The 24,410-nt window shown below is 39.3% G+C and overlaps 1 protein-coding gene and 1 long non-coding RNA gene across 2 annotated transcripts; one reads left to right on the top strand and one right to left on the bottom strand.

Moving 5' to 3' along the window:
- Positions 1–2,450: 2,450 nt before the first annotated feature.
- On the bottom strand, positions 2,451–5,480 carry pcbd1 (pterin-4 alpha-carbinolamine dehydratase/dimerization cofactor of hepatocyte nuclear factor 1 alpha). The gene is made up of 4 exons (XM_038991717.1): positions 5,352–5,480; positions 3,729–3,860; positions 3,336–3,416; positions 2,451–3,108 (listed from the first exon to the last, which is right to left on the bottom strand). Exons 1-4 carry the CDS (start codon positions 5,352–5,354, stop codon positions 3,016–3,018), a joined length of 309 nt encoding a protein of 102 aa, XP_038847645.1. The 5' UTR covers positions 5,355–5,480; the 3' UTR covers positions 2,451–3,015.
- LOC120046461 lies at positions 4,493–18,511 on the top strand. The gene is made up of 4 exons (XR_005476814.1): positions 4,493–4,676; positions 7,142–7,239; positions 7,534–7,611; positions 18,321–18,511. It is a non-coding gene; the product is annotated as an uncharacterized LOC120046461 (long non-coding RNA).
- Positions 18,512–24,410: the final 5,899 nt, after the last annotated feature.

Below are 24,410 nucleotides of genomic sequence, written 5' to 3'. Positions count from 1 at the left end.
ATTGATCTCAAAGAACAGAATACATACTGAAATAGTTTATAAGTTGTAAAGTCTCCATCTCAGTTAAGTTATGTGTTCTTGTAGCTACTTAATTGATTTGGCTTCTAATTGTATCTACCTCTGTTTCTGTTCAATGCAATTGTGTTGCTTGTTTACAGTCATTATAGGTCTAAAGAATACCGGAAAAGCCTGCCTCAGTTTTGCATATGTAACATTTAAACTGTTATGTCATTTGATAAACTGCAGTGTACTTAAAAAAGCAATACTGGTATAAAACTGTTTGCAAAAAAAAACAAAAACGAAACTACTGGAAGTACACTTGGTAGGCCCCCCAAAACACAGTTCAAATGATCTTTCCATCAAAATGTTCCATGTGCTTTCACATGTGTTTGCAGTCAAAAGTGCAAATCCACTTTTCTTTCCATGTCTGTAGCTAGGTTTCTATCCAATTGACAAGATTTCCATGCGAATATTAAAACAATTAACAAAGAAAATACTGCATGCTCACTTTCCCACCAGTGATGTTTCCACCAAACAGACCTGTTGCGGATAAAACTCATTGCGTGATGACGTAGGGCACAAAACATTTTATTTTTCGCTGAAGTTTATGTACCGAAAAAAAAAATCAAAAGTTCAGTGTGTTTCCATCGCAATTTTCAACTCTACTGATAGTTTTGTCACAAACTGTTGCGTTAATTAGCAAATGTGCCGGCTCTGGTCTTGGCACTTCCGCTATGGCCAACAGCTCACAGATAAAGTGCGGGTAGGTTAGTCTACATGACGATATTATGCAAATGAATGTTTTATTTGTCAAGCATCGATTATCATGTTACCAGACTATGACCATCGATATTTAATGGAAAGGAGCATTATGATCACCGTGCACTTTCACCACGCTGTGATGTTCATCACCATTTATTTAATCTAATTTAATAAACGTTATGGTTTTCCAAGTCGTAGTGGGAGGACCACACACTATCATCGAGTGACTCCAAGTTACTTCGATATGATGGTTATTATATATATATTTGGCGCGTAAAGGCGTTTCCACCGCCAATTCTCATTATACATTTTACAGACACAAAAAGATCACACCATGCCGAACGAACAAATGATCTGTCGTATTTATAACATTTTACCGAAACGTCCAGTTTTTTTAAATACTTTTACTTAAACCACGTTTCCATTCAGTTTTGTGAGTTATGTCGTATATGTTTTACCTTCTGGAGTCATAAGGGAAATAACAATGTTATGATGATGCGGTGGCTTTTAAATCATACCAGTGACTTTTATCCCAGTCCTGTTGTATAATTCTTAAGCATTGTCTATGTGACCACTGTGTTTTTATTCTTATTAATCACGTGATTTTTATCTGCAACGGTTGTGTTTTTGGGTAAATACTAATTTGTGGGTCAATCCTGGTCCTCGAAGGCTGCGGTGTCTAGTTTGCTCTTTGATTGGTTTTCTAGCTCAAAATCAATGCTTGATTATATAGCAACTATGAAAACCAATAGACAGGGTGGCCCTCAGACGAGTTGAGGACACACTCTGGATTACCTGAAAATATACAGTAAATATAGTAGTTAGTGGAACCTATACAGTACCACTGAACAAATGGGTAGTTTCTATTTTTTTAGGTGAAGCCATCAATGGGGAAATAACCACTAATATGTTGACATTATAGTCAGGATTATATTCAATTGCAATATAAACATTAATGTAAATTGTGTTAGTACCTGAGAAATTGCTGCTTAGTGCTTACCCCACCATAGTCTAAATTGTACAGTAAGAATCTGTCAAATTTACAGATGTACAGTGTAAATCTTAAAGCACCTTGCCCTCAAGGAGGTAGTGTAAAGATCATGCCTTATGTTATTGTCTAAGGGCATAATCTTCACAGCAATAAATCACATTCACCTGTATGCCTTCAGAGGCCAGATTAATGAGGGCTGCTGGGTAATGCCAATGTATAGAATCTCAAAATGTAGATTCTATTTATATGTATCGATCAGCCTTAGGGATTTGGCTTCGCAACATCAAGTTTAGTAAGTTCAAGTTAATTTATACTGTACATGTAAATGTTAATTTTAATATCATTAAATGTTTTTGAAAATCAAAAAATATAGTAGCATGAATTTGTAGCTATTTGTACTATTGTGTAGTTTCTTGCTACCCTTCATTATTCCAGAGAAAACCCCTTTGGAAAGCATTTGTTGGCCATGGTTACACTCCTTTCAACACAACAATTGATTCCAAAATACTTTCAGTACGCAGGAAGCTGAGCACCATAACATTTTCAATAAACCTCTTCCATTTGTTGTTTTTAGAGAAATTCATTCAATGTGATAACCTTGTTTATAATATGATTTCTAGGAGGGGTGAAATATTTTGAGGCTGACCCTATTTGTCTGTAGGCTACACTTTGGACAAATGAATAAACAGACACTTACTGGTTATTCAAACAACTATTTGTCACTTACAAAACATTACACAGAGAAAAACCATTTCAGACACAGACTAGACAGACCAACAACAAAGTCAGTGTTTTATATAGCAAATATGTTGGAATGAACAAACTGATTTTCCCCAGATTTCAAAAGTTTAGAGTCCAAGCTAGAGTAATATGTACATTAGACACTTGATTTTACATTACCTGATTCCGCTCAGTTGGGGACAGAGGAATGTTTGATATACAGTATCTATGGTATTTTTACTGGCTAATCACTGGTTGCTAATAAATCCACTTTCCACCAAAGCAATTTTTTAAAGGTATATTTGGCTTCATCAGTCTAGCAACAAACACCACACCAGCAAAATGTTTGGGAATTAAAAGTGACCTGTAAACATTAAATATTAATTGGGATTCTGTGATGTAATTTCCTGTTTGATAATTTCCTGTTCCTGTTAAAGGTTAGTCATCTGAATGAATGTATGGAGACCGATTTAATAGACAGGCTCTGCTCTGGGTTCAACCATTGAAATGATCAACTGAAATGGCAGCAGGCCACGAGTTGTTTAGAGGACCGATGCTTGGTCAACGAAGGTAGCCAAAGTGATGTCTCTCTGAGAGAGGCCCCCACAGTCATGTGTGCTGAGTGTGATTTGGACCTGGGGGAAAGGAGAAGATGGAGTGAGGATAAGGATGAGAGACAGCAGGAAAGACATGGTAAATGGAAACCAGAATGACAGGAATGGGTGAGAATGAGACATACAGAGGGACATTTAAATTAAAAAAATGTCAAGTCACAACATACCTTTTACAACTAGTGATGCTAACAGGTTTGTCTATATTTTACCCCAGGCAGTGGGCCTTGGGCAGGGGCTTATTGAAATACCTTGTTGTACACATTAAACCACTCGGGGTGATGGTCCATCTTCTCAGCTTGTAGTGCCACCCTGGACATGAAGCCAAAGGCCTGTGATAAAGTAGCAGATTATACTTCCAAGTCCTTATTGTCACAGTCAAGTAATATGCATTGTATTGCCTACAGCCATTTATTAGCACGTTTCTTATTTTGTTTGGTGATGTCACATTGTCAGAAAATAATCTGTGCCTGTATTCAAAAAGTATCTCAGAGTAGGAGTGCTGATCTAGGATCAGTTTAGACTTTTAGAACATAATGAATAAGATAGCATGGACAGAGAGGACCTGATCTTAGATAAAAAAGACACTTTATGAATATGGGCCCTGAGCCCTAGTTTGAGTATATTGTCCAAGCCTTTCTGACCTGGTTAAAGTCTTTGAAGATGAACTCTTTGTAGATGGCGTCCCTTCCCACAACCTCCACCCATTGGGCGTTCCGTAGCAGGGGGAGTAAGTGGTCCCTCTCCTCCTCACTCAAACCCTGGACTTTACTGGCCTGGAAGAGCAAAGCAAACATTCACCGGATTCCAATGTAAAGGGGGCAGTTGCACAAATGCAAACTGTGATTGGTTACAAAGAAGCCCATCTGGAATCAATAGAGTGTTGCATAGCATTCCCAAGGCCTGTTCATAAGGGTGCAATGTTACAGAACGTTCAGATAGAAATGTGTTTTGTAGAACAAGACATGTACAATTACCTGTTATGTAGAATTGGGAATCGTGTCAGCTTTATTAATACAATTTCTCTGCAACATTCTGAACCTTTCACCCTAACGGCAAACACCCTGGTTTTCAAAACGGGGGAGGCTTCATTGCTTTCTCCATATCGCTTCAATAGAATTCCCATAGAGATAGATAGAGGACTCATGTGCCCAAAAGCCTGTTTTAGCATGGGTCGAGGACTTTCAACGTTTTGAAGTAGTCAACTGGGTGGGACTTCCTATGGGATAAGGAAGGATCACACAATTCCATCCAGGTCACCAGGAGGGATCAGCCAATTAATTATACTTGTGATGAAACATTCCATAACTGTAGATGGCAGTAAATCGCCAACCTTGTCTTTATACCTGTTCAAACAACACACTCTAGCTGGCAGTGTGCACGCTTTCAGTTTGTTTGCCAACTCATAGGAAGTAGTAGAAGAAGAAAATGGGCTACTTCAAAATGGAGATTTCATCAAAGGCGCTGCCCGTGCTCTCAGACACCATAATGGGACAGATATAAGGATGCAATGTCTAAGTCTATGGGAATTCCACAGCGCTTTACACATGACGTGGTATCACATGAGCTTTAAACTCAGTTAATTCTGAAAGGTAAATCAAAAAGGAAGCTTATGTCAGCTGCAGTTGTGAGCGGAAAAGGCACAGACTATGGAGTGCAATAATAAGCAAATCACTCATCTTCAACTAATTTGTGTTATAGATTAAAAGGCATGCAACTGAATGAATGAAGGGGGATATTTTTAGAGGATTTGTCAATGCCCCCAAATGAACGGAACGGTGTTGAGCCAACATGGACACAAAGCAAACATGTCACAATGAAGTAGTCGATACTGCTGATAAAGTGGAACGAAGTCAACAGGTATCTTAGCAACAGGCTGATCTGTTCTATCTGAGAAACGCTGACAGATTTTGGGGACAGCACATTGAGCATAGGCATACAATAACCTGAGGCTTCAACCTCATCTCATTCAATGATTGGCTGCATAGAGACTGTTCCTGTCAGGACAATAATATGTTTTATTGCAAAACAACGTATACACTTTAGGTGCCATCTCATGTTATAATATTGAGTTAGTATTCTGTTTGTCAAATATTCTATTTGGCACGATCAAATTATCAATCAACAGTAAAAAAAATCTTATTGCTTCATCTTCAGTATCTATTGAAGACAACACAGCAACATACCAATACAGTGTGTCAGCCAGAATACAGTTGGCACTTGGCTATAAGCAGCGCCCTCTGATAATATTGAAGCAATTCACTCACCATGGTTTTTGTCTGTTCTCAGAGAGACAGAGCGCTCGGCTTCTGCGGTTTCACTTGCAGTGAGTCAATCTGCTATTGCAGTTAGCAGCTGGAATGCAAGCGGGGGTCCTGTTTTAGCTGTCCATGCAGAAGCCTGAAGAGAAATGCCCTCTTCTGGTTATACTGCCCAGCTTGTCTTCAGCATGGCAATCATAATAAATCCTCTGCCGTTGCCCATAACAACACCATTTCTCTAGCCAGTCTTTATGAGGGAAAATTGAAAAGGGCATCCATGTAGGATTATGTTTTCTTTGTGAAAGGATAATCACACATTATGTTCTCATATACAACAGCACTCGCTGTAAACGAAAATCACTGATTGATGTCATTCACATGAGTGTTGGATAATAATGTTCAATGGGTTACTGTGATGAGACGTAGACTTATCTAAATGAAGACCCATATGTCCGAGCGAGTCGACGGTTACCTTTGTTCCACTGTCATGGTCCAATGCAGGTCAAAGTTTAATGAGTTGCCCTACTGTGAGATGACCCCTGTGAACTCAGCCCTCACAGGGAGCGCTCAGGGAAATTAACTAGTTAATGAAATGAACCGAGGGGGAGAGGATGTGACAAGTGATAATGTTAAATGGCTGAATGAGTGTGGGAAATGAATATGCTGCTTCAGTGGTTTGGTTTGATTTGCACTGCAAAGGATTTGTTAATGTGCATACATTGAGTGGCTAGAACTTGACGTAGATGAGTAATGGGGGTTGTTTGAGCTCTCCTCTTTCCCCCAAATGATATCACCTTAGAATGTGGCTCCCTCTCATCTGTATATCCTTTGGTGTAAGACAGACCCTGGGATGGTACACCAATAGAATCGCAATACCAAAATATCCATGCACACATTCATGTTCATATTGCATGGGTTTCAAATGTGTGGGTAAAACCTTTAGGTAACATGTACTATGAATACCCCCTTCATAATACATTATAAGCACACATATAACTCCTGATGTGACTGTTTATGTTGTCTTATCTTCTCAATCCGAACCCAAAGACACTCCAAGCCAAACGAGAGGAACTACTCTACACGCATGCATACTGCCCTTTAAACACTACTTGTATCTGGCTGTCATAAAGACGAGTGGCAGTGGAATTGTTTTGTAGTAGGAAATGGAGCCCAGAAGAATTCTAACCACAGACCAGACACACATTTTTGCTCCTTCTTTTACAACCAAGCTAAACAAATGAACGCATAATGCAAAGTCGTATTCAGGTGAGTGTTCTCATTCAGGGGTAAGGGCGCTAGAGGTGGTCTTATTCTGATGTCCAACAGAGAATGTATAAGACTGTGTATGCATAGTAGAACGGCAAATTCAACCCACGTGACTGTATATACAGTAGCGTGGCTTCACTTTATCAACTGTAACCAAAATGAGGTTTTTACATATTAGATCATTTTTTTCAAGGCAGCATAAAACGACGTGTCAGTGTACTTTTCTGTATTTACTGTACCACTTTTTAACCAACTTTTTAAATTTGTCACAGCTTTGCCATATCTTGAAGTACAATGAAATGCGTAGATTTTACATTGAATATAGTTTAAAATGAGGAAAGAGAATTTGCAAACTGTCATTTGTTGTCAGTCATGACTAATTTCACTTCATTTACTGCATGGTCACCTTCATTATATAGGCGTGCTATTTACAGTGTTTTAAGCCTGCTTTATCTTTATGATTCAGATAAAGCTTTTTAATGGAATTGTAAATGACTGTATTTACATTTTTATGAATCCATTGTTTTTAGGACTGTCTGCATTGAAAATGGACCAGGCATGGCTTACGCTCCATAACCTTCTACCAACCAAAGTTGATGTCCACGACATCTCTGATTCCTGTTACAAGGTACAGTGTCTGTCTATAAACTCTACAAGGTTGAAAAGGGTAAAAATGTCAACTAGAGATTTACAGAGAGGTAAACAATATTGTTAGATAAAAATGCAAAAAGACAGTTTCATATTTTAGCTTCGTTCACCGGTGTAACAATGCTCAGTAAATCTGTTTCTGAGTGCACATGCTTGCATATTTGTATAAAACAAAGAACGTCATACATACAGTGTTTAACTGTGACATCATGCCCAAACATCACAAACCAGTGCGTTTTTAGAATCTACTTCACCTGTTTTCTCTTCCATGCAGGGTCTGTACCAGCCATTGGTCAGTGTTTGTCACAGCTTTGCTGTTACAACCAATGGGGGGAGACACAACTCTCTGCAGGTAATGTATTCACAGATATTGAGCACATAATTAAACATAAGACTGGCATAACATCTACACAAACAAAACATATCAACTGCCGTAGGCATTGTGCCATCAATGAGCAACATGCATGACTTAAAGCATGATATACATAGACTTGAATTAGTATACTGAACATTCCAGATAACATCATGATTTGTAAGTAAATCACTACACATTCTAGTTCCTTGTGTTTTTGATAATTAGAGTCCTCTCTCAATGGATTGGCTGCAGGTCTGTAACCTTCCCACATCTTGACACAGAGCAGAATATACTGCTTTGGCATTCTGATGATTGCATTTGCAATCCATGAGATTATTTACTGGGGTGGGAGTGTAATCCTGACCTGCTTTCTGAGCCTGACTGATGCTTCTGCTGAAACCACCTCGCCACGTATTGATCAGAGGCCCTTTTTGGGGTTAATAGGAGCTGACACTCCAATAATGATGGAAAGAGCCATTAAGCCTGCGAAGATACCGGTGGAAACCTCAGAAGGCATGTTACGGCAGTGGTTGTATTTATAAACAATCAGAGCGTTACAAGACATCAGGGTAGAGCATTGACATTTGGGGGTCACCCTTAAACGTGCTCCAAGGGATCTGGTTTCACAGGACAAGGCAGGTTTATCTTCTCCTCTTCAGTTGAGGTCTAGTCTTGGACTTCCTATAGATCAATGCTGAGGTCCCTAACCAGAGTGAGCCACTATCGATTTCCTTTCCCCTTAAAAAAAACACTCCAAGTGATAGCTAGTATGTCATCCCCTAGTCGATCAATAGGAGCTTGTAATGCACATCTTTTTTTGGGGGGGGTGAAACTGGAGACACATAGGATACAGCTGAAGGCTGCACTACTGGCTTATGGACACTAGGTGTCCCCCACGAGCTACATTGATTCCTGTGAGGAATGGTGTGGAAAGGACCATTTACCACTAAGGGAAATTCATACTAATGTGTACTGCAGCAATGTCGAGGGAATGTGTGACAGATGTAAAGGACAATCAAATGCATGCTTTTTGATGATCACTGAAAAAAACGTAATGATGAGCTGGTCGCTCGTTGCCTTTGTGTCTTCCCACTATTGCGTGCATTGTTGTTGGTACAGGCGTAGTCTCCCATCAATGTCACCTGCTACCATACTGTGCATGTCAGTCCAAGTAACACTAATTTGCGTGTGTAAACAAAAACAATTTCCTGTCATTTTGAAAACAAAATATTTAGAACAGCATCCTTTAAAAAAAACTTTGGATACTTATATAACTATAGATAAATCATTTTACTGACAATGTCCAATCAACTGGACAAGATGATTTAAGATATGGACTTTTATGTACGTTTTATGTACTTTTTGTGACATCACAATCATTTAGCACAGTGGATGATTACTCTTTATAATGGCAAATGCCAACAAAAGTGAAAGTAGACAGTACTGAAGTACTTGTGAATCCTTCTAGGAGTAAGGCTAAGCCTGAGACTTTGATCCTCACAGTTCCTAATTGAGTCAGCAAAGAGGAGCCGTGTTGTACACTCCTATTGAGAAGTAATTCTCTCTCCTCTCACGGGACAAGATGTGTATCGATTAGATAAGACAGTCTTTCTTGAAGCGGATAAAAGAAAAGCTTTTCTGTTTGTTTTGGATGGTACTCTGCACAGGAAAGGGATTGTGGGTTATACATTAGGGAGCGTGGAGGGATTAAGCCGTAATGGGATTTTGAAAGCGTCTCTCCATAATGTACACTCTACTTAACAATATTTCAGATTATGTTGTAGATCAGACTTTTAAGGCCAAGTAGCCATTATCTGGCAGATATATGGCCAGTGTGACAGCACCCCCCACAGTATTATGAGCTTCCATTAGCTTCACTGTCTGGTGATTATAGTCAGGCCCCATAGGGCTCTCACAGCTTTAAGTAATGGGCTGGTCATCAGCAGAAGCTAAATGCACAGGAGCAGGTTAGAGTTAGCCTTTGCAATTTAAAAGTTAACTTTAACCCTATCAGTCTCGAGACCCCAGCAAAAATATTATTTTCATGTATCTGACTTTCATTTATCTGCATGTCCAGCCCTTATATTTAGCCTCACAATCAAGTGTTTTACTATTTTATTTCAGGACAACCAGGGCTACAAGTAGAACACAAAACAATTTGACATGAACAGTTGCATTCGTGAGTTTTATTGACAAATGTCAATAAATAAAAAATGGTCCGGAGGAAGCAAAAACATAATATAAATTCATTTCTATGAATGCTGTGTACAGAAATGGTTTGCTCAGTGGGAAATTAGTTTGGAGTTAATGAGCATATTAGAGTATTATGGACACTGTCCTGGGCTATAAAATCTATCAAATCCATGAATATTACAGTGGACATGCAAGTCCACTCTCTAATGTTATTAGTACTGTATTTTACTTGTATTTATTTAATTAACCTTTTTTTAAATCAGGAAGTCATACTGAGACCAACATCTCTTTTACATGAGCCCTGAATTACATAAATTACAGAAAATACACATCAAAATATGAATACAATGCAAGCAGAAAGGCCAGGTGTACGTTGGGCCATAGCACACAGTCCCGAGAGAGGCTGGCATTTACCCTCTGGATGGTGGCAGGGTGGAAATCTCTGGAGAAGGGTAGATATTACAATCTTAGCAAGAGGAATGATGGTGGAGGCCCTCTCTATCAGTCCCCTTAGTGATGTGGCCACCCTCTCCTGTAGGGCATGCAGGTCATTGGTCCCCGTGTGAATTATGATATGGCTGAGGGAGACAAGCTGGGCTACAGTCAAGAACTCCATAGCACTCTCTGTTGTGGGGCACCATAACTTTGCCACCTTTTAATTAGAGAAACGTTTATTCTCTAATATAAACTTTCCATTGCAGTCCGTCATTGATATAATGTCTGGTTTCTCGTCAGGTCTGTGGAGTGATGGGAGGAATTACGGGCCGTGAGATGGGGATGGAGGAGGTTGGGTTGGCGCGTTGGTTGGGTTGGTTGGTGTGTTCTGATTCAGCTGTTGGCTTGGTCCTGTTTTTTGGGGGGACTCTTTGTAGAGTGGATGGGGGTGACGGAGAAATTCCTGCCTTAGCTCATGTAGCTCCATCTGCAGGTCCTCCATCTGGCTGGTGGCTATAAGATGCTATGGTACTGCAGGTGTCACATGTGAGAGACACATGCCCAGGACTGTGTCTGCTGCAGGCAAGGGAGGGAGTGGGACATTGGGGACTACATACTGGGGCACGGAGGGAGTGGAGGATGTTGTAGGTAGTGGACAATGGAGAGGTTTTAAGTTCAGCAACAAGAGGTTTTATTTGGTCAAAGTAGTGGAAACATTTATCCAGACTGGCCCCCGAACCTTGAACCATCACAGTGCCGTTATTATAAGTATTATTGTTACATTTTGGAGGTGGTATCAATGTACAGTTGCCTCATTGATCTGTTTTCTGACATTTTAAGTTGTTGGTCTTGTGGAGAGCTGTTTTAGGATGAAGTCTGCCCTCAGAGTCTCTGGGGATTCTATTAGCAATTTCTTGAATTTCTTTTTTCCTGACTCACTTGTAACATTTTCAGGATATGTGATGGCAAAGTCTCTGAAAAAAATGCTTAGATAATACATCCATCTCCATCTCCATGGTGACCTATTTAAACAATGCACTCTGCTATAGAATGATGTGCATGTGCCTATTGATGAAAGCACTTATTTAAATAATGCGCCTATAGATAAATGCACATTTTTAGGAATAATACAAATAAATATATTAAATGTGTTTTTCAATGAAACAACACATTACACATAAGATACTCTCTCAATGTTCAGAATGTTCCCACCTCCTTTCCAAGTGCTCTTTTGCTTGCTTTGTTTGTTTGTCTGAATGCTTGTTTCACTATCAAGGCCTGAACTATCTTCCAGAAATACCCCAGAAATCATTCTTTCTCCCTCTGTTGGTTATCTATGTCCTAATTCTTCTTGTTGTCCTTGTTGGGTTTACAGTCCCCCATTCCCATTCCTTCCTTGTGTTGCCTGATGATTCAGTAGACGAGCCTTGCAAGAACCAAGTCGATCAATCTCTCAACGTCTCTCCAAACTGTTTCCACAAAATAAAAGTATCTTCCGATTCCTCTAGATGTGCAGAACACAACAATACACTAAAATAAACTGTTCACATATACTCAAATAATTTTAACAAAACATTGACATTTAAGGAGGAGCTCATGGAATTGGTTGCTAGGAGACTTGTGTTGCACATACAGTACCTCAGACCACAAGTCACCTGCCTGGTTAATGTAAGCAACAATGCTTCCAGAGTGGTTTGTGAAGTATTAAGTATTAATTAAACTAATACACATGACTTAGTCATTTTAGGATCTAATTTCCATGTCCAATGCTGTTTTTGAGTTTAAATGTATCCCGACTCTGTAAGCTATTTAGCTGATAATGAAGATGACTCTTGTCACGTTCTGACCTTAGTTCCTTTTTTATGTCTTTGTGTTAGGTTGGTCAGGGCGTGAGTTGGGGTGGGTAGTCTATGTTCTTTTTTCTATGTTATTGTATTTCTGTGTTTGGCCTGGTATGGTTCTCAATCAGAGGCAGCTGTCGAGCATTGTCTCTGATTGAGAATCATACTTAGGTAGCCTGTTTTCCCCATTTTGGTTGTGGGTGTTTATTTTCTGTTTAGTGTCTGTTCATCTTGCAGAACTGTTTCGTTTTCTCCTCGTTGTTATTTTGTGTAGTGTTCAGTTTTCAATTAAATTATGACGAACACTTACCACGCTGCATTTTGGTCCTCTTCTCCTTCACCAGACGGAAATCGTTACAACTCTACTGTACAGTACATATGTAAAGGGTTTTAATTACTTCAGCCAACACACGATTTCCTTTCATATCAAATTTCTATCTTGAGGATAAGGAACTAGGGCCAACGCACCATACCCACATTTACCCCCCGTGTATTGAGAGTAATATGGGTTTTTAATGAGTGACCGACAGAGAGGTTGGACTTTTTCAGAAGTGATCTAATGTGTATTCTTTGTTCAGAGTGGATGTCATAGTGTCTATTTAACCAAAGATTAAATGGCCTCTCATTGTTTGTTTTTCAACTCTACGACAGACAGGGAGCACTGTGTTTCCTGTCCCCTCTGCTTTGAGACCTCTAATTTCATAGCTGTTTTCAAGTTCTATAAACAACACATTACACACAAATTAAGACACTCTCTCAATGTTCAGAATGTTCCTTCCTCCTTTTTCTTTTGTGTTTGTTTGTCTGAAAGCTTGTTTCACTATCAAGGCCTGAACTATCGTTCAGAGATCCTTCCTCTTTCTCCCTCTGTTGGTTTTGTGTTTGTTTATCTATGTCCTAACTCTTATTGTTGTCCTTGTTGGGTTTACAGTCCCCCATTCCTTCCTTGTGTTGCCTGATGATTCAGTAGACGAGCCTTGCAAGGACCAAGTCGATCAATTTCTCAACGTCTCTCCAAACTGTTTCCACAAAAGAAAAGTTTCTTCCATTTGCTCTAGATGTGCAGAACACAACAATACACTAAAATAAACTGTTCACATATACTCAAATAATTTTAACAAAACATTGACATTTAAGGAGGAGCTCATGGAATTGGTTGCTAGGAGACTTGTGTTGCACATACAGTACCTCAGACCACAAGTCACCTGCCTGGTTAATGTAAGCAACAATGCTTCCAGAGTGGTTTGTGAAGTATTAAGTATTAATTAAACTAATACACATGACTTAGTCATTTTAGGATCTAATTTCCATGTCCAATGCTGTTTTTGAGTTTAAATGTATCCCGACTCTGTAAGCTATTTAGCTGATAATGAAGATGACTCTTGTCACGTTCTGACCTTAGTTCCTTTTTTATGTCTTTGTGTTAGGTTGGTCAGGGCGTGAGTTGGGGTGGGTAGTCTATGTTCTTTTTTCTATGTTATTGTATTTCTGTGTTTGGCCTGGTATGGTTCTCAATCAGAGGCAGCTGTCGAGCATTGTCTCTGATTGAGAATCATACTTAGGTAGCCTGTTTTCCCCATTTTGGTTGTGGGTGTTTATTTTCTGTTTAGTGTCTGTTCATCTTGCAGAACTGTTTCGTTTTCTGCTCGTTGTTATTTTGTGTAGTGTTCAGTTTTCAATTAAATTATGACGAACACTTACCACGCTGCATTTTGGTCCTCTTCTCCTTCACCAGACGGAAATCGTTACAACTCTACTGTACAGTACATATGTAAAGGGTTTTAATTACTTCAGCCAACACACGATTTCCTTTCATATCAAATTTCTATCTTGAGGATAAGGAACTAGGGCCAACGCACCATACCCACATTTACCCCCCGTGTATTGAGAGTAATATGGGTTTTTAATGAGTGACCGACAGAGAGGTTGGACTTTTTCAGAAGTGATCTAATGTGTATTCTTTGTTCAGAGTGGATGTCATAGTGTCTATTTAACCAAAGATTAAATGGCCTCTCATTGTTTGTTTTTCAACTCTACGACAGACAGGGAGCACTGTGTTTCCTGTCCCCTCTGCTTTGAGACCTCTAATTTCATAGCTGTTTTCAAGTTCTATAAACAACACATTACACACAAATTAAGACACTCTCTCAATGTTCAGAATGTTCCTTCCTCCTTTTTCTTTTGTGTTTGTTTGTCTGAAAGCTTGTTTCACTATCAAGGCCTGAACTATCGTTCAGAGATCCTTCCTCTTTCTCCCTCTGTTGGTTTTGTGTTTGTTTATCTATGTCCTAACTCTTATTGTTGTCCTTGTTGGGTTTACAGTCCCCCATTCCTTCCTTGTGTTGCCTGATGATTCAGTAGACGAGCCTTGCAAGGACCAAGTCGATCAATCTCTCAACGTCTCTCCAAACTGTTTCCACAAAATAAAAGTTTCTTCCATTTGCTCTAGATGTGCAGAACACAGCAATGCACTAACATGACTCAACTGTTCAAATATAATTTAAATTAAAATTTAAAAAAATGCAATTTAACTTCTAGTTGCACACAATCTCGGATCCGGGAGCACCCTCATCAGTAAAAAAGCTGACTAGCATAGCCTAGCATAGCGCCACAAGTAAATACTAGCATCTAAATATCATGAAATCACAAGTCCAAGACACCAGATGAAAGATACACATCTTGTGAATCCAGCCATCATTTCTGATTTTTAAAATGTTTTACAGGGAAGACACAATATGTATTTCTATTAGCTAACCACGATAGCAAAAGAGCCAACTTTTTTTTCCCACCATTTTTTTTACTGCATAGGTAGCTATCACAAATTCGACCAAATAAAGATATAAATAGTCACTAACCAAGAAACAACTTCATCAGATGACAGTCTGATAACATATTTATTGTATAGCATATATTTTGTTCGAAAAATGTGCATATTTCAGGTATAAATCATAGTTTTACATTGCAGCCACCATCACAACTCTCACCAAAGCAACTAGAATAACTACAGAGAGCAACGTGAATTACCTAAATACTCATCATAAAACATTTATGAAAAATACACAGCGTACAGCAAATGAAAAACAAAGATCTTGTGAATCCAGACAATATTTCAGATTTTTTAAGTGTCTTACAGCGAAAACACAATTTAGCATTATATTAGCTTACTACAATAGCCAACCACAAGCAGCATTGATTCATGCACGTTAGCGATAGCGAATAAACCAGCAAAAGATATTACATTTTTCACTAACCTTCTCAAAACTTCATCAGATGACAGTCCTATAACATCATATTACACAATACATATATTGTTTGTTCGAAAATGTGCATATTTAGCGGCACAAATCGTGGTTATACAATGAGAATAGTAGCCAAGCTGCAAAGAAAATGTCGGGAGAAATCTTGGGAGAGGCACCTAATCTAATCAATAACTAATCAGAAACTTGACTAAAAAATACAGGTTGGACAGCAAATGAAAGATACATTAGTTCTTAATGCAACCGCTGTGTTAGATTTTTAAAATTAACATTACTACGACATACAGCGTGCGTTAAAGCGAGACCGCACCGAAATTAATGGCGGAATAGTAGGTCAACATTTTTCAACAGAACAACGAATTAACATCATAAATAGTTCTTACTATTTGATGAGCTTCCATCAGAATCTTGTGCAAGTTGTCCTTTGTCCAGAAGAATCGTTGCTCGGTTGTAGATTGTCGCCTTCAACTTTGGAATTAGCCGTAAACATTAGCCATGTGGCGAAGACGTGTCCAACTCACTATAACGCAGCACTAAGAAAATTCCGAAAATCGCAATATACTGATATAAACTGATATAACTCGGTTTAAAATAACTACATTATGATGTTTTTAAAACCTATATCGAATAAAATCAGAGCCGGATATATCTAAGGCCTATAACGAGAGCTTTTCAGAATGCCATCCTGAGGTCTGCTTTGCTCCATGACGAACGTTGAAAAGACTGCACCACCCGTTCCATGAGCCTTTATACTGGCTCAGATCTACCTAGCAACTCCATTCCAATTCTCACTGCTTGCTGACATCTAGGGGAAGGCGTATGCAGTGCATGTCGACTCATAGATTACATGCAGATTTATAAACTGACCCTGGAACAGAGCCCCAGATTTCAGATTTTTCAGTTCCTGACAGGAAGTTTGCTGCAAAAGGAGTTCTGTTTTACTCACAGATATAATTCAAACGGTTTTAGAAACTAGAGAGTGTTTTCTATCCAATAGTAATAATAATATGCATATTGTACGAGCAAGAATTGAGTACGAGGCAGTTTAATTTGGGAACGAATTTTTACAAAGTGAAAACAGCACCCCCCTATTGAGAAAAGGTTTTAAGGAGGAGCTCTTCTTAAGTGGTGCTGCTCATGGAATTGGTTGCTAGGAGACTTGTGTTGCACATACAGTACCTCAGACCACAAGTCACCTGCCAGGTTAATGTAAGCCACAATGCTTCCAGAGTGGTTTGTGATATAGTGACAATTATTCAATATTAATTAAACTAATATACATGACAAAGTCATTTTAGGATCTAATTTCCATGTCCAATACCATTTTTGAGTTTAAATGTATCCAGACTCTGTAAGCTATTTAGCTGACAATAAAGAGGGTTTAAATTACCTTAGCAAAGACACAATTTCCTTTCATATCAGGATAAGGAACTAGGGCCATCGCACCATACCCACATTTACCCCCCATGTTTTGAGAGTAATATGGGTTTTTAATGAGTGACCGACAGAGAGGTTGGACTTTTTCAGAAGTGATCTAGTGTGTATTCGTTGTTCAGAGTGGATGTCATAGTGTCCATTCAACCAAAGATTAAATGGCCTCTCGTTGTTTTTCCACTCTACGACAGACAGGGAGCACCGTGTTTCCTGTCCCCTCTGCTTTGAGGCCTCTAATAACATAGCTGTTTTCAAATTCCATAGGTCATTGACACTTGTATGGCCAATTTATTGTAGTTGACCTTTTATATTATATGGCTATTATCTTTAAATATAGCCGTAACGATGTGCGCTGAGAGTCGGGAAGCAAGTTCAGGGAGTGAGTGTTTTAATAAATCAAATAAACACGAAAGACAAACAACGCACCGACATGAAAACAGAGGCAATAACACCTGAGGAAAGAACCAAAGGGAGTGACAGATAGAGGGAAGATGATCAAGGAGGTGATGGAGTCCAGGTGAGTGTCATGAGGCGATAATCAGCAGCCTGATGACAATAGCACATAACACCTGAGGAAAGAACCAAAGGGAGTGACAGATAGAGGGAAGATGATCAAGGAGGTGATGGTGACGCAGTGGTTTAAACCTTCACTGTTTCTTACTAAAGGAGACAGTAGTCATAATAAACCAGTGTAGTAATTGCAGATTTTTGTTGCTGATACAAAAGTATCTGTAGGTGATTCAAATGATTTCACAGATGACATGATTTTAAGGTTTTGAAACCTATCCAAGAAAGCAATATCACTCTTCTGTCCATGCCCTGCCGCTGACACATATTAGTCTACTGCACATAGGTATAGTAATCCCTAAAAGTATTCTGTATCATTGATGACAGTCCACTCCATTCAATCCATCTTTGTTTCCTTGTTCTGTTGCAAAGTAGCCTAAGAGAATGTTCATTTTTGGATACCTTAAGGCTCAGATTACCTAGATTGACTGCTCTGTGATGGATGGGTCTAGTGTTTCATATTAGGGCTGTGTTGCTCCCTCGAGGGACCCCCTGTGACACTGGTTGGGTGACAGAACGCCACTGGGGAGCCTAGAAACAGACGATAGGGAGAAAATAATTTGAGCTGGCCTGGAAGTGGTAGTCAGCTCTAGTCAGATCCTGGTTTGATAGAGAGGTATATAACATTCCTGACATGGACATCCAGACAGGGCTGTGATGTAACCTAGGAGGTTGTTGTCTGGTTTCTCTGTTCAGATCAGTCGGAAAGGCTTTGGGTCTTTTAAACTTTATGTATTCGTCATTCATAGTTTTTTTTTAGGATGATTTAAAAATATACGTTTTTTTTAAATATCTTCCAAATTTACAAGGGAGGTCCATTCTCCGCTTCCCATCTGCACAGGCAGACACTTACATTTTTGATTGTGTTGCTGACACTCATTGCTCGCCCATATGTGTCATTGCTCCCTACCTGTACAGGTACTGTATTTTATGAATTTTACAGAAGACTTTCTAAATGCTCCTTGTTTTCTGTTTACAGGAGGTGCTGTATGACAAAGCTTATCAAGACCATTTGCTGCAAAGGCCCACAATATGCAATGGATGTTAGTAATAATATTCATATTCACTTATTGCAATGCAAATCTCAAGTTAGGATTTAAAGGGAAAGTGCAGTCAAAAACATGATTTTCCTGTGTTTTGATATTGAGATTAAAAAAAAGTTGCGTTGGATCTTTAACCCTACTATGTTTTCTATACATTCTTTTATGTGTATACATCCAAAACATCACTCATCTTAAATAATGCATTGTCCTTTGGAATCAAAACTCAACTAGCTTAGATTTACCACATGCATTGAAATGTTTTCGTCAACTTATTCTATGGCGTTTGGGAGGCATTTGAAATGACTGAAAGCCTCCAGACTCCAGTCAAAGTCATTTGTGAGATGCCAAAATGATAATTGATATAAAGAAAATGGTAGCGGAGTCAGCAGACCTATATTAGAGTGATAGATCAAGCATTGTGTTTATCCTCTTGTTTTAGTCCATAACGTGACAGCCTGACAGGTTCATGTTCATTTTTGGAGAGCATGAATAGCTCCTCATCTTCTGGAGGAAGTGGCCTTCATCTCCCATATGCTCTCATGATGGCAGTCAGATCCATCATACAGAATTAGTGCTAGTGTCTTCCTGCTCTGGCCCTCCAAACTGCTGCATGGAGGCCAACAGGCCAGGGTAATCAAACTGGGAGGGCAGAAGGCCAGAGTAATCCAAGCCTGCTATTCAAAAAAACAAGGAAGTAGTGGCCAACTACTACTCACCACAGCTAGAAAGAAGGATAGAGACATACAAGTCCAACTCGATCCATCTGACTCATTTTGGTACTCTAACTGCAAATTCAAGTTTTGTTTTTGCGTTTGTTACACATTAGTAGAGGCAATACTATCAAGTAAGCATGATTTGACGATTGTAAAATAAACTAACAGAATCATGTTTTTGGCAACACTGAACATTACATGCTGTTTACATTATTACAGGGTATTTATTTACTAGGGCCTAACTTATGTAATGTGTTTAGGTCATGGCATGTACTTACAAGCGTGTTACATGGTTATAACTGGTTGTTACTTTGATATAAGGCCTAAGTATCGTAAAGAAGTACCCAAAAATGAAACTTTGTTGAATGAAATGTTTTTGTTCAGGATGAAACCCAAGGTTGTGTGGATGAGGCTAACACTGCCAAACCAAAATCAACACGACTGCACTCCCTGGATACTTTCTGAGGGTATTTACATGGAAAATTGTTTCTCTCTAGCGCCACATACGATTTGTTTACAAGCTAATTGATTTCAGGCTAATCATAAATGCATGCTGAAGTTGTACAGAACACAAAACATAGTATGTGTTGTATAATGAAAGATCATTGGGGTCACTGTCTGGTTACATGGTCACTTAAGCCTTTGCTTTCAGGCAATCGCTTTGGGCATGATTTGTAATATCTCTTGTTCTCTATCTACCGTTGAGAACAGCGTATTTCTGTTGGACAGGAGTGATGTGATTTAATCTCGGATCCCTGCTCTTCTCTCTGGAAACAGGAAGCTGGTGTGGGTTTTTACCTCCCCCTTGCCAAATAATTGATGTAATAATACCGTCAACATATCAGCACACATTCACTGAACCATAGATCTACAGCTGAGATAGAAAGGAAAGAGCTTTCCAGAGCAAGGTTTTTAGTATCGTGCAGGCTGCTCCATGTCTGCTCCCTTCACTTTAATGTGGGGAAATGATTTGTCAGCTGTAAGAATATATTGGACAGATTATTTTGGAAATGTTGAAATCTCATTCACTGTATCCACTCAATCTGACTTAATATTGATTTGGTCATAGAAAAAAGTAAGAAAGAGAGCGCTGCTAGGATTTTAAAAAATCCATATTGGGCTTTACAATCATTTACAAAAAGACTTAGAAATCTATTTAAAATTACAAAAAATAAAATGACAGTAAGGATCTTTAAAAAGAACTTGTAGTGTTTTGTGTTGGCGGTTGTCCTATCTGTTTTGGTAAAGGGTTTAATTGGTCATCAAAAAAACGAGGACCAAGGCACTCATGTACTTAAAATGCCTTTATTGTTACGGCGTGTTCAATAGAACAAAGATTTAAAAACTCAGAAGGATTTCAGTATAGGCTTTCATCAGAAAGTACAAAAGGTAACATTGTATGTCTTCAAATCAACATACCAAGCCTTCCTCAACTGGGGAAATGAAATTGCTCAACATCACGTTGTTTCAAAATGCTTTTAGGTACCAGGAAATGACCATGATGTAGATACCGTATAATACATCTTAATGAATCACATTTTCAAATGCTCTAGAGGAGACAAGTACAAGTTAAAGGCCAAATTAGAAGCTTGTGAAAACAAGTGTTCTTACTGCTGTTCCCTGACACTAGCCTAACTTTTCTCTGGGCTTTTCACATATAGTCAACAACAGACCTCTCATTAGAAATATATCAGAATGTTGAAATGTGTTAGATGTGCTCTAACAATGCAATTGTTATTTGTCCAAAACTGTTTATTTTCCCTGAATATATAATTTTTAAAAAAATTATCAAAACAATTAAAGAATGTTCAAATGTAGAAAGACTAAAAGTAGCCACCCTTTGCCTTGATGACAGCTTTGAGCCAATCAGTTGTATTGTGACAAGGGAGGGGTGGTATACAGAAAATAGCCCTATTTGGTAAAAGACTAAGTCCATATTATGGCAAGAACTGCTCAAATAAGCAAAGAGAAACGACAGTCCATCACCACTTTAAGACATGTAGGTCAGTCAATACTTCAACTGCAGTCGCAAAAACCATGGTGGTGAAACTGGCTCTCATGAGGACCGCCACAGGAAAGGAAGACCCAGAGTTACCTCTGCTGCAAAGGATACATTCATTAGAGTTACCATCCTCAGAAATTGCAGCCCAAATAAATGCTTCACAGAGTTCAAGTAACAGACACATCTCAACATCAACTGTTCAGAGGAGACTGTGAATCAGGCCTTCATGGTCAAATTGCTGCAAAGAAACCACTTCTAAAGGACACCAATAAGAAGAAGAGACTTGCTTGGGCCAAGAAACACGAGCAATGAACATTAGACCAGTAGAAATCTGTCCTTTGGTCTGATGAGTCCAAATTTGAAATGTTTTGTTCCAACCTCAATGGCTTTGTGAGACGCAGAGTAGGTGAACGGATGCTCTCTGCATGTGTGGTTCCCACCGTGAAGCATGAAGGAGGAGGTATGATGGTGTGGGGGTGCTTTTCTGGTGACACTGTCAGTGATTTCTTTAGAATTCGAGGCACGCTTAACCAGCATGGCTACCACAGCATTCTGCAGCGATACTCCATCCCATCTGGTTTGGGCTTAGTGGGACTATCATTTGTTTTTCAACAGGACAATGACCCAACACACCTCAAAGCTGTGTAAGGGCTATTTGACCAAGAAGGATAGTGATGGAGTGCTGCATCAGATGACCTGGCCTCCACAATCACCCGCCCTCAACCCAATTGAGATGGTTTGGGATGAGTTGGACCGCAGAGTGAAGGAAAAGCAGCCAACAAGGCGTAGGGGTTCTCTAGTTGCGCCATGATTGGCTCAGTGTTCTGTCACTCATGGGGACACTACTTCACCGCAAAATCTACAGGGAGAGCTAGAAAGTTCAAGCCCCCTTGGGTGCTGCCATAGATTTACATTAGAAGTGCCCATCCAAGAAGGCTCAAGGTTATTGGCCACAGATAAAATGAATTCAAATCGAGTTATATCTACCGTAGCTTTGCTTGGACTGATCATCATGTCAACATCATACTTTCAAAATCTTAGCTAGCAAGCTAGAAAATCACCATGAATCACGTCGACAATCTACTGGCAAATCCTTTTCAATCCTAGTCATATGAAAATAAATTATAGATAAAATGTATTGGTGGTCATTGGCCATTTGACAAACATTACACAACAAGTTGGAAATCGCAAATTCAACAATGAGTGGTTTGGAAGGAATCAGTGGCTAACTGCAAGCGTTGCAAAGCAATGTCTATTTTTCTTCCCCTGCTATTCATTGGAGAGGGTGTGTAGTCCAAGTCTGGGTTTAAGGGTCTCTTTTCAAAGCTTAAAAGGATAAACATTCACCAGCAACAACATGGGCCAGAAAAGGATGAATACATTGGCCATGATGTCGGTTCAGCATGATTTCTGTTACGTTCAAAACAAGTGGAAACTCGGAACTGGGAAATCTCAGACTTCAGTGAGTTAAAGACAACTGGGAACTCTGGGGGAAAAAACTAGCTCCGACTGGAAAAATACGTTTTGAATGGTCATCCAACTCGAAATTCCAAGTCGGGAACTCTGGTCTCTTCCTAAAGCTCCGACCTGAAGATCACTGACGTCATGATTCGACCTTGTTTTTTTCCAGAGTACCCAGTTGTCTTGAAAGCACCATAAATCCAGAGAATGCCAGACTTTGATGACAATTTGCCCACAAGAAGGACCGCCGCGCCACCTTCCTGTTCAAGTGAGCACAACGGTAAGTCCAAAAATGTATTGTATGCTGCTTCATACATGATGTTATATGCCAGGGAAATACGCATACTGTATCTAATAAAATAATATTAAGTGTACAGTATGTTGTGTAGTAATCTGTTAGTAGCCCATGTGCCACACCCAATAATTTGGCCCCTTTCCCCCTCATTACTTAGCCTACTGTTCTGACTTGGTGGTGCACACGTAGCCTATAGCCTGTTTTAAAGAAATGTCATCTAATATTTTAAGAGCTTTCATTGTATGCTCATATGCCCCCTTTATTTATCCTACGGTCCTGACTTGGTGTGCTGGGAGAATACTGTAAGAACGGCCCATGTTCTGAATTCTGTCGCTGTACATTTTGAAAGTGCTCAACAAACAGTTATATTGACTATGTCCATCGTAGCTCGCTCATTAATTTCTTAATCAAAATTACGGATTGCCTTTTATCCGCTCGTCATCCCCTTATGCCATAGTTTGTACATCTCAATTGTCAGTAGAAACCACATTTGTTTAAGCAAGTTAGCCATATCAGTTATGTTTTTTTTTTAAAGGGAGTAAATGAGGCTGAATTAACTGTTTTGCTGCCAGACAAGGCTCTGCTGATAGCCAGGTGCATCAGTGGTAAGGATTCACTCCATGGTGCTGAAAAGAAAGCTCTGTTGTTGGGACAGCTTTATGCAGGGCACCGTTTGTCACCACTATAGGGCAATTAATGTATTGTTTGGTGTTGTGTTGTGGCTTTGCTGGCATGCATCTAAAACATGTTGAGTTTGCCCCACCAAGATTCAAATGCTAAAATCGGCAATGTGAATGAATGATACTGCAACACGTGTTATGACGGGTTTCATAAAAGTGATATGAATGCCTTATGTATACCCCCTTCAAGTAAAGTGTTACTGTATTTTCTCATATCCTATGTAATACAAATGTAAAGAAGATGTCAGAGGATATACTGCTGAGACAACCTGTAAAATATTGATGTTCTCATGCTTAATCAAAGCCTGACTCAGGGCTCAAAATTCATATTCCAATGCACAGGCTGAGTTATGATCCAGATGCCAGTAACAACTTTCCATTGAGGAGAGGAGGCATCAGTCATCTGTCATGAAGCTACATTTTTTGAAGCCAAAAGGGTTTCTTCTCCTCTGAAAGACTTTTCAGCTCATTCCTCGGACTCCACTGACATGAGTAATAGAGAACAGCTAAACTGCGTAAAAACAATTCTAAAAGGATCTTGATTTTTATCTTGTGTCCACTGCTAAAAGCCTGCAGCAATTTCACTTATTTTGAAGAATACGTACCTAAATATTATTGTAATATATTAGGAGACGCAGCAATACAGCAAAACAGAATGGTGTCAATTACAAAAGGTACCAGGGGGCTGAGCCAATAACATGGTCTCATTAGAATATGTCAAAATAGTGACATTTAACCTTTGCAGTTATACAGTATGTCACCTAAGATGACATGTCACAGTGTGGTTAGGGACAGGTTAATGGATAGGGTTAGGGACAGGTTAATGGATAGGGTTAGGGCATACGTTTAATGTTTAAATGTTAACATTCTGACGT

The sequence above is a fragment of the Salvelinus namaycush genome, chromosome 4, assembly GCF_016432855.1.
Source record: "Salvelinus namaycush isolate Seneca chromosome 4, SaNama_1.0, whole genome shotgun sequence".
Classification (NCBI taxonomy): Eukaryota; Metazoa; Chordata; class Actinopteri; order Salmoniformes; family Salmonidae; genus Salvelinus; species Salvelinus namaycush.
This window is presented reverse-complemented; position numbering and strand designations above follow the sequence as displayed.

Bases quoted from the DNA above. Each gene is read 5' to 3' on its own strand.
- pcbd1 (XM_038991717.1), bottom strand. The intron at 3,417-3,728 runs GTCAGAAAGGCT...ACTTTATCACAG, and splicing joins TCTTCAAAGACTTTAACCAG to GCCTTTGGCTTCATGTCCAG. The intron at 3,109-3,335 runs GTATTTCAATAA...CCTTTCCCCCAG, and splicing joins GGTTTAATGTGTACAACAAG to GTCCAAATCACACTCAGCAC.